Source organism: Chlorocebus sabaeus, chromosome 23 (assembly GCF_047675955.1).
Source record: "Chlorocebus sabaeus isolate Y175 chromosome 23, mChlSab1.0.hap1, whole genome shotgun sequence".
In the NCBI taxonomy this organism is placed as follows: domain Eukaryota; kingdom Metazoa; phylum Chordata; class Mammalia; order Primates; family Cercopithecidae; genus Chlorocebus; species Chlorocebus sabaeus.
The window spans coordinates 52,356,085-52,372,475 of NC_132926.1; the positions used below are offsets into that span (position 1 = coordinate 52,356,085).

At 34.9% G+C, this 16,391-nt stretch overlaps 1 protein-coding gene across 2 annotated transcripts in view; it reads right to left on the reverse strand.

Annotated features, from left to right (window-relative positions):
* Positions 1 to 16,391, reverse strand: part of ADAMTS19 (ADAM metallopeptidase with thrombospondin type 1 motif 19) — a 286,825-nt gene that overhangs the window by 64,457 nt on the left and 205,977 nt on the right. For both annotated transcript variants that reach the window (XM_073010715.1, XM_008014319.3), the window contains exon 16: positions 9,888 to 9,968. In XM_073010715.1, the coding sequence (XP_072866816.1) occupies positions 9,888 to 9,968 (81 nt within the window). The remainder of the gene's footprint in view (positions 1 to 9,887; positions 9,969 to 16,391) is intronic.

Below are 16,391 nucleotides of genomic sequence, written 5' to 3' on the forward strand. Positions count from 1 at the left end.
TCAGAACTAACACAAGCCAGAAGACAATAAAATATCACATTTAGAGAGAGAAAACAAAGCAAAAAAAAAAATATATATATATATAGAATTCTATATCCAGTGAAAATATCCTTCAGAGATGAAGGCAAAGTAAATACATATTCAGACAAACAAAAATTGAGAAATGTCAGCAGACTTACTCCATAAAAAAAATTAAAGAATGGTCTTCAGGCTGAAATAAAATGGTTCAAGATGAAAAAAGGTGTCTATAAGGAAGGAAGGAAGGAAGGAAGCTGATACTGGTAAATGTATAAAAAATGTATTGATATTATTTTTAGTATAACTGGGGCAAAATGATTACAATGTATTTTGGTGTTTAAACTATATGTAGAATTAAACTGATAATAGGAAATGTGAAAGTAAGATGCATAATAGCAAAAAGGAGGGAAAAAGAGGAGTATACTGTTTTAAGGAGCTTACATTATATACAAAGTGGTATAAATAATTTGTAAGGAGGCTGTAATAAGTTAAAAATACATACTGTAAATGCTACACAATGCATTAAAAATATAAAGTAAGAATTATAGCTAATAAGCAAGTAAAGAAGACACTGGAATAGTAAAAAGTGTACTCAATCCAACAGAAGCCAGAGAAAAAGGAACAAAGGAATTAAGAAGAGATAGAACAAACAGAAAACAAATTCAATATGGCCAAAATTCTATTATGTTTAAGTGGACTAAGGACATTGGTTAAAAGACAGATTGTCAGGCTAAAGAAGATGAAAAATCTCACAGTATTCAATGAGCTTTAAAAATACATAGGTTAAAACAAGCTGGGCATGGTGGATCACGCCTGTAATCCCAGCACTTTGGGAGGCCGAGGCGGGCAGATCATGAGGTCAGGAGATCGAGACCATCCTGGCTAACACGAGTCTCTACTAAAAATACAAAAAATCAGCTGGGCGTGGTGGCGGGCGCCTGTAGTCTCAGCTACTCGGGAGGCTGAGGCAGGAGAATGGCATGAAGCTGGGAGGCAGAGCTTGCAGTGAGCCGAGATTGTGCCACTGTACTCCAGCCTGGGTGACAGAGCGAGACTCTGTCTAGAAAAAAAAAAAAAAAAAAAAGGTTAAGATAAAAAGAATGAAAAAAGATGTAGCATGCAACACTAAATATTAAAAAAATGGATTTAATGATTTTTTTTTTTTTTTGAGATGGAATTTTGCTCTTGTTGCCTAGGCTGGAGTTCAATGGTGTGATCTCAGCTCATTGCAACCTACACCTCCCAGGTTCAAGCGATTCTCCTGTCTCAGCCTCCCAAGTAGCTGAGATTACAGGCGCATGCCACCACACCTGGCTAATTTTTGTATTTTTAGTAGAGATGGGGTTTCATCACATTGGTCAGGCTGGTCTTGAACTCCTGACCTCAGGTGATCCACCCACCTTGGCCTCCCAAAGTGCTGGGATTACAGGCGTGAGTTACCGTGCCTGGCCAATGGCCATATAATTAATGGATACCATGGACAAGGGCAAGAAATATTTTGAGATTTAAAAAATGACATGTGTTTTTAAAGGTCATTAAGATTAAAATTAATTAAATTTAAAATTTTAAAATGACATAACATTTGTTAAGTAGACTTAACAATCCTAAGTGTATGCTAAATTATCAAAATGCATGAAGCAAAACTGACATAATTGAAAAGAGACAGAAAAATCCACAATTTTAGTTGAAAATTTCAATACTTTCCTTAACTGAAGAAAAGATGAGTATCAGTAAAAATATAGAAGACCTGAACCAAATACACCTAATTGATATTTAGAGATTGTACTCAGCAATTGTATTAATAGAATACAAATTTTTTCAAGTATAAATGGGTCACTGGCCAATAGATGCCATAAGTTATAAAAGAGGTCTCAATTGAAATTATACTGAATATATTCTCTTACCAGAACAGATTTAAACTAAAAATCAATAACAATATATCTATTTTAAAAAATAAAAATATTTAGAAAGTAAATAATCCATTTATAAGTAACTCATGAATCAAAGTAGAAATCATGGTGCTAATATGAAAATCTTTTGAACTAAGACTATATTGTAGAATACAACTAAAGCAGTGGTTAGAGGGAATCCTATAGCTTTAAATTGTCACATTAGCAAAGAATAAAGCAATAAAATTCATGATCTAAGTTTCTACCTTAAAATGGTAGAAAAAAATAAATATAAACCCAATGTAAATAGAAGCAAGAAATTAATAAAGGGCAGAAGTCAATTAAATAGAAGTAAATTAATAATAGGGGTAATCATTAACACCAAGAGTTGGTTATTTGAAAATATCAAATAACTGATAAAACATTAGCTTATCTAAGAAAAATAGACACAAACTAAAAACATTAGAGATAAGAAACAAAATATTATTCTTAGAGGTATTATAATAAGGAAATACTATAAACAAGCTTAAACCAATGAATTTGACAAGGTAAGGGAATTACTTTCTTAACGATATCAGTTACCAAAATTGACACAAAAAGGAAAAGAATATCTGAATAGCCATATATATAATATATATATAAGAATATCTGAATAACCATAGATGTATATATATATATTTTGTGTGTGTGTGTGTGTGTGTAGATTTGTACTTGCACATGCCAACCAACTTAGTAACCATGTAAGTCTTGAGAACCCTGAACTTCATAGTTAAGGTAAATTGGTGCTGCAAACCCATATGAGGGTTTGATTTGCCTTATAAATTCTCAAGAAAATTGATTTTCTACTTCCACTTAGTACTAAAGTTAATATAGATACAGTTTCTTTTTTCCACCTTTTGTGGTGCAATTTCTATCTTTCCACCACAGTGAAGTTGTAACCTGGTGTTCTTGCTTTATGCAGGGCTCTCCTACTAGAGCTCACACTTTGTAAAGGCCTTAGGTTTTGTTTTCTGTCCACAGAGTCCCTGTAGCTCTCAAAGTCTAAACCTGCTTACCAGAATCAGGTATAGGTGGGTCTTCAGAGTCAGCCTAATTCTCTGGCTTCCTGTTCTCACTTTGTTTTTGGTATCTAAGGGTTCTTTAATTTCTTTCCAGTTCAGAGGTGTTAAGGATTAAACATTGATGCCCTCCCCCTAAATTCATGTTAAAATCCTACCCCCTAATGTGATCTTATTAGGAGGTGGAGTCTTCGGGAGGTAATTAGGATTAGATGAGGTCATGAGAGTGAAGTCTTCATGAATGGGATTAGTGTTCTTATAAGAGTCCCAAGACAGCTTGTTTCCTCTCTCTCTCTGCCATGTGAAGACACAGCTAGAAGTCAGCAGTATGCAATTCAGAAGGAGGGCCCTCACCAGAAGCCCACCATGCTGGCACCTTTGATCTCACACTTCTGGCCTCCAGAACTGTGAGGAATAAATTTCTGTTGTTTATAAGCCACAAAGTCCATGGCACTTTTTTATAGCAGCCCAAAGTGGCTAAATGACAGGTACATTATACAAAGTTTTTTTTCTTTTGAATTTTGCTCATTTTAATATTTTTTTAATGAGCAGTTGTCCATAGTGCCTTACATACAAAACTGCATGGAAGGTAAGTAGACACATATGACCTTCTCGATATTTTTTTAAAAACTCGTGAGCTGCAATGATTTTGCAAAGATACAACATAGATCTATCTGAAATATTTTCCAGTTTAGGCTTTTTGATAAATTACTAATAAGACAATAATGCCACAGTCTTCAGAAAAGCAAATAATAATTGCCATTAAGAATACAGTTCAAAGAAGGAATGATGAAAAACAATAATTATATTGGGAAGGGATTAATTATCTCTATAAAATAATATAAGTTTGACGTAGACAGGTTAATTTGTTTAAGAATGATCAGTTTGCCAAGGTTCTATTTTCTTTTCTTTTTGCTAAAGCTATTTCAAGATGAATATTTCCAATGACTTCCTTCCTATGCCCAAAGGAGCCTTTAGGAAATGTGATTTATGAAGTGCATCTATTTGCCAAGTCTCTAGGACTGAAATCTGTGATTTTAACACAGTGTCATTTCTTCTTTACTCCAAATTTGCCACTCATCCATGTGTCCCACATTAGTAAGTGTTACTATTACTTGCCAGAAACCTAGAAGTCATCCTTGAATTTTTATCCTCTATCAACACACATCTATTTTTCAGCAAGTTTCATCAGTTTAACCTCTTCAACGTCTTTGGAAGCTACTGCGTATTTCCTATTTCTATTCTTTCGCTAGGTTTATGCAACCGGTCTCTTTGCCTCCAAGAATGTGTGCTCCAAGGCACTCTTCCTCTGATTCATCAGAGGTGAATTATTTTTTCTGAGTTAGCAAGTAAGGAAATGTGCTCTTGAATAAACATGGTAACATACTAGTATTTCCAACATTGATTTAATCTCCAAAGCAGCATTCAGTCTGTTTAGGGGCATAGATAGTGTTTCTACAAGTAAAAGACCCTGCTCACTTGGGCCTAAGGCTAAGCACGAGGAGAATTTACAGTAACTAACTGAGACAGATATGTGATTCAACTTTTAAACTGAGTGGTCTTTTAAAAACAGAGTGATTGGAGACTTATGTTTAGAGGTCACTAACAGAGAAAAATGATGGGATTTAGTACAATTGGAGACAATGAGTAGAGAAGAAAACAGTCATTTCATGATTTATACCCTTCTGAGTTAATTCTATACAATTAGTTGATCACCCTGGTTTAAAAGGGGAAAAAGAGGTTATATGGGAGAAGTTTAAAGAAAATCTGTTTAAATATGACATGTACTTTTAAATCACAAGTGTTGCATGGAAGACAATTACTTAAAATAATAAAACTAAAAAGGAGGCAGCATGGTTCAGTGCCTAAGAACCCAGATGCTATCCCTAGACACCTCGGGTTCAAATCTAGGTTCACAGCTTCTTAGATGTATAACCTTGGGCAAGAAACTGTCACTCTATTACCAGATTTAAAAAATTGGGAAATTAATAATGCCTACTTCATAGAGGTATTCTGAGGATTTATGGATATATGTAATGCACTGGCCTATACTAACCAACTGTGAAACATCTTTTTCTTAAACAAATTCACTCAAAAAGTCTGTAATTTCCTGTGTGCCAGACTTTGATTTAGCTATTGTAGACAAAAGAACAAAATGCCTTCAAAAATTAACAATGGAGATTGACATTAGAAAAGCAAGAATTTGAACAACAAAAAAATCAGATAAGGGTAAGTGTAATACAGAAAATAAAGCAGGACAATGTAATAGAGAGTGGCTTGGTTAGAGGTCAGTGTATACGGAGAAAAAGTAATAATTTTGAGTAACTGAAATGATTTCCTGATGCATCACATTAGAGCAGTTAAGAAAGTGAAGGATCAAGGAGGACTCTCAGTTTTGACATGAACTACTGGATAGGAATTAATGAATATGATGAGCTGAATAACAACCCCCCCCAATATCTATCTATGTTCTTAAAAGATATAATATCATACAAAATATCTTCTCTGACCACAAAGGGATGAGATTAGAAATCAAGAACAGAAACAGAAAATGCACAGATTTGTAGAAAATAAACAACATACTATTTAACAACCAATGCAACAATGAAAAAAAAATCTAATCAGGAATTAGAAATTATCTGGAGACAAATGAAAACTCAACATGCCAAAACCAAACCTTATGGGACACAGCAAAAGTGTTTCTAGGTAGAAAATGTATACCTATAAACCCTTATATTAAAAAAAAAAATCTCAAATTAACAACAAAACTTAACCATATAAGAAACTGGAAAAACAACAAACTGAATCCCAAACTAGTAGAAGAAAGCAAATAAGATTAAAGATAAGTGAAACGTAGAATAGAAAACAATAGAGAAGAATCAACAAAACTAAAAGATAGTTCTTTGAAAAAAATCAACAAAATTAACAAGTCTTTAGCTAGACTGACTAAGGGAACAAAAGAAAAGACAAGACTCAAATTACTAAAATTAGAAATGAAAGTGGGGATGTTATAATCAATGCTATGGAAATAAAAAGGATTATGAGAGTACTATAAACAACTGTATGACCACAAATTAGATAACCTAGATGAAATGTGCAAATTTCCCAAAAAAAAACCTACCAAAAGTGAATCACGAAGGAAGAGAAATCATAAATAGAACTGTAATTAGCAAGGAGATTAACTCAGTAATCAAAAATCAAAAGCCCTGGACAAAACAGCCTTTTTATATGGTTTTATATGGTTTTAGGTAAAGGTCCAACTTCATTTTTCTACATGTGGATATCTAGATTTCCCAGCACCACTGGAAAAAAATGACTGTCCTTTCTCAGTTGAATGGTCTTGGTACCCTTGTTGAAAATCATTTGAAAATCTATCTATCTATCTATCTATCTATCTATCTATCTATCTATCTATCTATCTATCTATTCCTGAACTTCCTATTCCTTTCCATTGGTTTAGATGTCTGTCTTTATGCCAGGATCATACTGTTTTAATTGCCGTAGCTTTGTAGAAAGTTTTACTACCAGAAAGTTTGCATCTTCCAGCTTTGTTCTTTTTCAGGATTGGATTGACTATTCAGGGTCACTTCTGTATGTAAAATATCATATGAATTTTAAAATGGGTTTTTGTATTCCTTCAAAAGATTTCATTGAAATGTGAATGTACTTAATGCCACTGAATTCACTGAACTTGACACTTAAAAATAGCTGTGATGGTAAATTTTATGTGATATATATTTTACGATAAAAAATTTTATTGAGGGGGGAAAAGATACCCACATCCTAATCCTTGGAACCTATGAATGCTACTGCTATGGTCTGAATATTTGTGTCCCCCTCCTAAAATTTATATGTTGAAATACTAACCCCAAGTTAGAATTAGAAGCATTAGAAGGTGGAATCTTCTGAGAAGTGATTAGGTCATAAGAGCTCTGCCCTTATAATTGGGATTAGTGTCCTTATCCCAGAGAGCTAGCTAGCCCCTTCCACCATGTGAGGACACAGCGAGCAGATGCCATCTATAAATCAGGAAATGAGCCCTTAAAGGGCACCAACTCTATTAGTGCCTTGATCTTGGACTTCCTGGCCTCCAGAACTATCAGCAATACATTTCTGTTGTTCATAAGCTACCTAATCTATGGCATTTTTATAGCAGTACAAATTAAGATAATTGCCTTCTGTGGCACATTTAAAAAAATTACAGATATTAAGTTGAAGATCTTGAGATGGGAGATTATCCTGAATTATCCAGGTAGGCCTTAAGTACAATCACATGTATCCTTACAAGAGAGAAGAAGAGGAAAATTTGAACACAGAAGGAAAGGAGAAGGCAATGAGACCATGCAGGCAGACAATGGAGTGACAAGGCCACAAGCGAAGGAATGCTGGCAGCCACCAGAGTTGGAAAATACAGGGAATAGATGTTCTCCTAGAGTCTCCAGAGATAGTGTAACACTGCAAACGCTGACTTTTGGTCCAGTGAAACTGATTTTTGACTCCTGGCCTGCAGAACTATGAGGGAATACATTTTCATTGTTTTAAGTAGCCAAGTTTGCAGTAATTGTTATAGTAGGCATAGGACACTAATGCAGTGACATTCACTGCAGTGGAGAACACCAAAGGAAGAAGAGGTTTTAGCATGGAGTGGAAATCAAATTTTTTATTTGGACTTTTGATTTTGGACTTTCTGTTAGGCTGTTCTTGCACTGCTATCATGAAACACCTGGGACTGGGTAGTATATAAAGAAAATAGATTTAATTGGCTCTCAGTTCTGTGGGCTGTGCAGGAAGTGTGGTGCTGCCATCTGCTTGTCTTCTGATGAGCACCTCAGGAAGCTTACAATCATGGCAGAAAGTGCAGCTTGAGCAGGCATCTCACATGGGGAGAGAGGGAGCAAGGGGCAGGAGGGTGGGGGGTGCGTGTCACATACTTATAAGTAATCAGATCTCATGTGAACTCACTATCATGAGGACAGCACCAAGAGGATCGTGTTAAACCACTTGTGAGAAATCCGTCCCCATGATCCAATCACCTCCCACCAGGCCCCACCTCCAATATTGAGGATCAGAATTTAGCATGAGATTTAGAAGAGACAACATCCAAACTATATCAGACTTATAATTTCTGAGGTACCTATGAAACTTTTGATAAAATAAATGTGTAAAACAATAGAGCTGGATGTAATTCCCTAGGGAGAGAATATAGCAGAGAAAAGATCAGGACCCAGACCTGAACCCTATAGTATGGGAACATTTGGAAACATAAAGAGGCTGAAGACCTCACAAAAGAGACCAGTAAGGGGCATCCAGTGGTCCTATAAGTGTTTAATGAAATGAGGAGAGGTCAACAGTTTTAAATGCTGTTTACAGGTCAAGTAACATTAGATTTGTCAACATAGAGGGCATTTGCTGACCTTAAAAAAGGCATTTACTGTAGAGGGAGACAGGAAACAGGACTGGATTGGTTAAAGAGACTGGGAGGTAAGAAATTGGAGACAGCATGAAGATGTCACCTTTGTAATATTGCCTGGCTTATTCAGTCACATGTGTCAGGTTACTATAACCCATACTATAATTCAGAATTTTGTATAATTGACAAAATTCCTATGAGATATCTATATTCCTTTATAGCTTGGAAAAAAGAAAACATACATGCAAGTGTAATAACCACTTGTCTGTTATTGAATGAATGTATTGAAATTGTCTAGATTATGGCCAGTGTCTCTAAAAACTGGGTATCAGGACTTTTAATCTGTATTTGAAAATCCTGTATGATCTATTTGTACCATAGTAGGTAAAATAGATTAAATACCAATGCATATATTGGGAACAAATGGTAATAATTGGTAATGAGTGTGTCACATGATAAAGAGTTCCTTTTACTGTCCCCTTTCCTCAAATTTTTCTACTCCTAGAAAAAACTTCTATTGAAAAAACTTCAATCTGAGTGTAGATTGTGTATTTTTGATATTGCAGAGTAGAAACAATCATGTAAGCTGAGTTGTTTTTATGTACAAAGGATTCCTTATTGGGACATTATTGCTCATTTAAGAAAAAATAGGCAGGACATTATTTTTGTTACAAAAAATAGGCTTGAGAGCTTTTTGTGTGTGTGTAAAGATAATACAAACACAGTGTTACAATTCTGGAAAATTATTTAGTCTTCTGCCTGACATCATCATAGTAGGTCCTTTTATCTCTGGATGCCAGATAAAACCTCATTTCACAAGATTTAGATTGAAACTCTTTTTTTTTTTAACATATGAGCATGTATATTTTGACAACTTTTTTTTCATATATTTAAAAATCATGAAATGACCTACTTAAATGATTAAAATAACTGATACAGTACTTTTCATAATAGTTAAAAATTTTAAAAATATTTTCTTCATAGGTGAGTTTTCCTAAAATGAGGCAAGAGAGAGAACCCTTTTCCATTAAAAAATCAAGTCCTTTAGTATGTAGAACATTACTTCAAAAATGCCACAAGATTTCCTGATAAAATTATCATTATATATATACACATAAATTCATTTATAAATGCAACTAATATGTATATGTGTGTGTGTGAATGTATGTATATATGTGAAATAAATATAGTTATGGAATATATATGAATATAAATCATACCCAAATCATTCAATGAGGTTTTTGTTTTGTTTTGTTTTGTTTTTTTATCTTGGACTAACATGTGGAAGCAATTTTTACCCCTCAAAAACATACAGACAACCAGATTGCTTTTGCTCCTGGGAAGTCCTTGGGAGAGAAGGAAAAATATTCCTACTTAATATGACAAAAGATAGTTCCTGGGAAGTTCAAACATAAAACTAGAAACAGATTGACTTCCTCCTCATCATAGAACTCTCAGGGCAGGGAGTTGGGCTCGTACGTGGATCTTCTCTGTGTCTGTAACACAGGTTACCTAAATAGCTATGTGCCGGCTTTTCCTCCACAACTTTGATTCTTCTTGCTCCAGCAGGTATCACCAGCACTTCTACATAACCTGTAAGGGTCAATAAAACATGAAATAAATCTTGAGTTCCTTCAAAATCTCTTTTCTTGATTGACTTGACTTTTGTTTTCCTTTTGGTTTTGGTTATTGCTATGATATTTCAGTACTTACGGAAAGAAAAATTTTTATATATAAAAGCTGTCATGATTTCTAGTGAAGTTTCTTGGAAAGATGTTGAGCCTACAGCACTATGGAGGACAAACAGGCACTTTTATTTTATGTAAAACAACAAAAAAAGCTCATTGATACCTTATGAATTGTGAGGAGAGAAAAAACCCAGTGGAACAGCCTGGTTAGAAACACAGTGGATCGTGAAATAGAACAGAAAACCTCAGATTTTGTTGTGGGAACTTCTTTAGGTTAGAAAGTATGGGGAAAAAGAATATATAGCTGGAGAAAATATAGCAGGCCTGGACTAAATCCCTGGAGTACTGAAGTATAGGACAAGAGAGACCAAGCATTTTCTGGAGGATATTAACAAAGGGTTTTGAAACTGATGCTGGAGACAGAAAGTGTTAGGTCACACCAAGCAGTCTAGGGTCATCTCTGAAGATGTCAGACAGCTAGATCCAAGGCAAAATTAGGTGCTTCTCAGGAAACATTTTTCAGCAGATGTTAGGGATATAATGCTTGAAGAGAAATAAAATAATAAGGTAGAGTGAGATAAGAGAAAATGTGTAGAAAAATACAGACTCAAGTTTCACTTAGTGCAGAATAGTGAGAACAGATGCCTACCTTTGCTTGAATAGTTATTTTCCAATTATATTAAAATATTGTTCTTAGTAGTTCTATGCAGATCCATGTATCTTATAAAAGTCTACCTTCTAAGCTTTAAAAAAAGGCACAAGACCTAATTCCAGAATTGTCTCCTATTTTTTAATTATTCATCTTCCTGAGAATATTTAGATATTTGGCATATACCAAAAGGTAGCATATACCCCACCTGGTGGCAGTGGCTGGAAGTAGTGCCATGTGCTTTTAGAATCATAATTTCTATTCAAGAACACAGTTTGTTTAACTATTGAATTGCACATTTCAGCAACACTAAGCCATTCTTAGTAACACTAAACATAAAAGCACTGTCACTTTTTCACATGAACAAAATACGCAGCAATTAAAATGGAAACAAATGCATAATGGCTATTTGCACATAGAAGTCAGGTATGTGACTTCTGCCTTCAGTGAGCTTATAATTGAATTGGAAAGACAGGCATAACTACCTTATATAAATGAGTTGAATACAATGGCAAATATCATGTTAAAAAGGTAATATGCAAAATGATATGGTTAATTCTCTGCTGAAGATTATAAACCAGAGTTGTTTAAGCTACTACCTTCAAGGCTTCACTGCTATTTTTATTCACAGAGGTAGGATTTTTTTTTCCCTGTTAAACATTACTCATACTTGGGAAACACTGTCATCAGACAGAATCACTATGATTCAGAAGAGAGAACAACTTATAAAGGAAAGCTTCACAAAAAAGTAAACAGATGAACTGCCTTTGGAGAATGGGTAGGCTTCAGATACATACAGAAAAAGGATGAGTTCACTGTGTATAAGGAAGAGTAAGGGATATGTGGTGTGGTTACTGGTACTTGAATGAAATAATTCTGATGGAATGAGAAGATGTAAGAGAGTGGCTTTATTAAAGAGAGTTTAAATGCATGCCCAGGAGAATGAATTTATCATTTTGAAACTATCGAACATTCTATAGCAAGGATCTTGGTAATTGGATCCTGGCTTCGAGAGGCTTTGTCTAACAGTGATATCCAAGATGAACAGGGATATAGTTGTGGGTGACAGTGTCAGGACACTAATGGTAAAATCCAGGAGTAGTGGAGGCTAAGGGAGAAAATCCAGAAGATACTCAGTAGAAAAAATTTTCTGAACTTAGTAACCAAAAGAAAGTGGGCATAATAAATATTGAACACAATGCTTTATTATTAGCTATGTGAGAATGGGGCATCATTTACAGGAACATGAAAGTCAAGAGAGAAATCATCTAGTTTTGCTAATAACTGAATAAATTTGGTTTTGCAATTTGTATCTAACAAAATGGTACAACACACTAGTAAAACCATCCAGTAAGAACCCTGTAACATGTGGAATCTAGAGAAAGGTCACGCTACTGACGTAGCTTTGCGAGATATCCTTGCAGAATCACCAAGTTAAGGCATGGAAATAAGTGGAGAAAATCAAGAAGAGAAATCAAGGACTCAACTTTGGTGACAGTCATAGTTTTTAACAAAGTGATAAAAATAAATCGGGAAAAAAGATAGAGGAATGGGACCAGGCGCAGTGGCTCACGCCTGTAATCCCAGCACTTTGGGAGGCCGAGGCAGGCAGATCACAAGGTCAGGAGATCAAGACCATCCTGGCTAACACGGTGAAACCCCGTCTCTACTAAAAATACAAAAAATTAGCTGGGTGTGGTGGCACACGCCTGTAATCCCAGCAACTCAGGAGGCTGAGGCAGAAGAACCACTTGAACCTGGGAGGCAGAAGTTGCAGTGAGCTGAGATTGTGCCACTGTACTCCAGCCTGGGTGACAGAGTGAGACTCTGTCTCAAAAATAAAAAGTAAAAAAGAAGAAGAAGAAGAAGGAGAAGGAGAAGGAGGACATCTGGTCTGTTTTGGGAAGTGGGACCCTATGGATGAGAATACCTCAAGAAGAATTGCTGGTGAACTGTCAAAAGCTGTATGTCAAACATGAGGCATCAAAGAGAAAGGTGGCCAAAGAGAGTCTTCTGAGTGTTCCAGTCAAGAGATAACTGTTAATCTCCAAGCAAATGAATTCAGCAAAGTGTTGGGAGCAGATATTGAACTTCAGAATATTAAAAAAGAAGAGTAGATATAACAAAGTAGAGCTAGTATGTGCAAATTCTTGTTTGAGTTTAATGGTACTCTCTGAGGTATGTTATATATTAGAGCTATAGGTATATCTAACTTTATAGCTATATTTACAGTGATTCTCTTTTATTGAGTTGGGATGACCTAAAGGAAAGGTTAGACTGATTTTCAAGAAGAGAGGTAGAAAAATATTAATCAAACACATATGAAGAGAGAAAGCCAATGACTGGGAGTTAAATACTTTCAGTAAATATGCCATTTGGCACAATTAACAGTGTACTGACTTAGAAGCTTAGAAGTTGGATCATGAAGCCAGTGAAGTCAATATTGTAAATTTGATCCTCTTGTGCACTTTACACACAATAACATCCTATTTTATAACCAGAGATCCCATTCAGCCATCTTAAAATGTTGATATCATTCTTCATCTTCACGGTAACAGTGAAGTAACAAATGCCATATTTTGAAAAACTGTATGTGCTAATCATTATTATAGTTACTTTACATAAATTATTAATTTTAAGCATAATTATAGTCTCCAAGGTGGATATTACACTTCTAATTTAATATGATGAGAAAATAAAGATAGAGGAAAAAACACACTTTCCAACACTGCATTGTCAGTAATTAGTTGACCCAAGCTTTGAACTCAGGTCTGTCTGTTTCTCCTGTTCACTTCCTGCTATAATTCACTGCAACTATTTCCTAAAATACAAAAAAATAGTTAACACTAGGAATCTCCCACTGCTGTGGCAAACAACTACACACACAAAAGCTCTTACAGCATGTCCTCCTTATACTTCATTTTCTTATACAAAGAATAAAACATGTTATGCCCATTTTCTTCTTAGTATATACTGATAACTATGCAGTTCAACAACTGGCCAATACGTAATTTGCCTTTCATTCCTCTAAAAATGTATCACTTAGCTAGGCAAATTACAATGGAAGACATGATAAAGTACTAAGAAAAAAAACAAAAACAAAAACAAAAAAAAATGCTTCTTGAATTTATTTTCCAGCTCCAACAAAAATGATTTAGCAAACTCTAAGTAGAGCACAGGGACTGAAAATACCCATGTGTGTCTGCACGTGTGTTACTCATACAATATATTCAACGTGCATGGCTAACCTGGACAAAGAGGGCTGCATGGCCTTTAAAAAATTCTAGGAAGTACATAGCTATAGGGATAAAATCGTCTCAAGAGAAATAAATACAACATTCCTGAAGTCACAAGTAGATGGTGACTGTGATAGAATTAATAACTCATGCAGAATTTTTAAAATAGAACGTTATACAAATTTAGCATTTCATTATTAAACTAGCAAATATTAATGGATCACATACTATGCTGATAATTACAAATATGGTGTTAAACAAAAATAGCATATTTTTTTTCTCATCGAGCTTAAGGCCTAATGGCATAGGAAAGACAAGTGAACATAAAATTATAAATGTGACTAGAGCTAAACGATATGGATATAAACATGGTAAACATCACTAAAATAGTCACTAGCCATAGGAGGTATCACTTCTGGGATCACTTCATTAAATAAATGATATTTGAACTGAGAACTACGTGATATCTAGGAATTCATCCATCAAAGCCAAGAGAAAGCTGATCGATACAGATTTGGAAATTCCAGATGTGGGTGTGTGTGGCAGAGGCTGGTGGGTGGCAGTAGGGGCAGGGTCAGTGTAAGCACCTGTAAGGACTCAGAGAAGGAAGAGGACCTTGGTGTGACAGGAGACTGGAGAGACAGACAGGGACAACACATGTAGACCTTAAGGTCCAAGCTAAGAATTCTGGTTTCTTCCCTGTGAGCAATGTGAAATTAACAGAGTTGTAAGGAAGAAAGTGGCCTTACTAACCTTTAATATTTGTACGATATTAGGCACTGCTGATGTTTTCCAAATAAACATGGTAGGTAAGTTTTAATATAACTTACCTACAGTGAACAAAAGTAGAAATTAAAGTGGAATAAAAAGGGGATTTGAAATAAAAATCTGGGAAAATATATATTCACATAACTACAGTCAGAATAAAAAGAGTCACTGATTTTTAATGGTATTTCTGTTTTCTATGCTTAGTGGAAGTATGAAGTGTTACAATTAAATAAAGGCATCAGTGCTAAGTGTGCATCTGTATTCTGTGAACTGTTTCCAGGCATACTAAATAAATATGAAAGAATATTCTTTAAAACTCTAATATCTTTAAATTTCTTTAGTCTTTCAATTTTTTTTTGAATTTCTGCACTATAAAAAAAAAACTTCTGCCATCACAATCAGGCGGAAAAAGCTTATTATAATTACATTTCCTAGTTGAAAGTCTGAGAGCCTGTTTCAGCTAAGTATTTGTTTGTTTATGTTTTTCTAAATGAGTGCTGGCAGATTTTTGATGTTTGAGACCTATCACCTTTTTCACCACTTTGAAGACTGCGAGTTTGATCTGCAATTTACCATAGGCCCTACTCATTTCCGGGCTTTAAGATGTTCAGGCTCACTTATCTTTTATTCTGTTTAGGCCTAGCAAACAATTTACATTCATACTTTAGAAGACTGTGACTAATTTTCTTTTCTGAAGGACTGTTTTATCTAGAATGAACTGTTTTCTTGATTACTCAAACATAAATGGCCTGTTCTTTGTATTAAAATTAATTTATGTATTAGGCTCAGAATTCTTGTTCTTTTCAAAAAGAAATTTAAACTAGGAAAATGTTGGTATATGTAATATAAGCATATCAATGATGAAAACAGCGTATTTAGAGTTTGCACAGTGGCTCATGTTTATAATCTCAGCACTTTGGGATGCCAAGGTAGGAGGACTGCTTGAGCCCAGGAGTTGAGACAAATCTATGGAACATAGTGAGACCCATCTTTACAAAAAACAAAATTAAAAAAAAAATTATCTGGGCCTGGTGGTGCATGCCTCTAGTCCCAGGTACTTGGGAGACTGAGTTAGGAGGATTGCTTGAGCATGGGATGTTAAGGCTACAGTGAGCCATGCACCACTGCACTCCAACCTGAGCAACAGAGTGACATGCTGTCTCAAAAAGTACAGTATAATTTTAAAAAGAAAAGAGTATATTTGACATAAGTATATCAATCATGAAAATAGATACCAATATTAAGGGTACAAGACACATGCCCAGGTAACAGACTAATGTAAACACAGAAAATGTTTGCTTCTTTCCAGTAAGCTTAAGATCCTGAGTATAAAGCATTTTCTGTACATGAACCACATTTGGGATCATTATATTTCAGTAAAGACAATATCATATTTTGTTGTAAATTACCTTAAATGCATACTATGTAGATCATTCATAATTTCAATCTCACATTCACTGAGTATTAGTATTTATAGATGAGAAAACAAGAAAGGATGAACTCTGCTGTTAAATCTATTTGGAACATTATCTCACATCTTCTGGCTCCTCTTGGTTGTATGCTACACTGTCATGGACCCTCTGTTTCCAAAAATGTACTCCCTGATAATGTAGCAAAAACATTAAGAAAAAAATAAAGATGGAAAGCTGAAAATCTGAACATTACTATTCTCAAT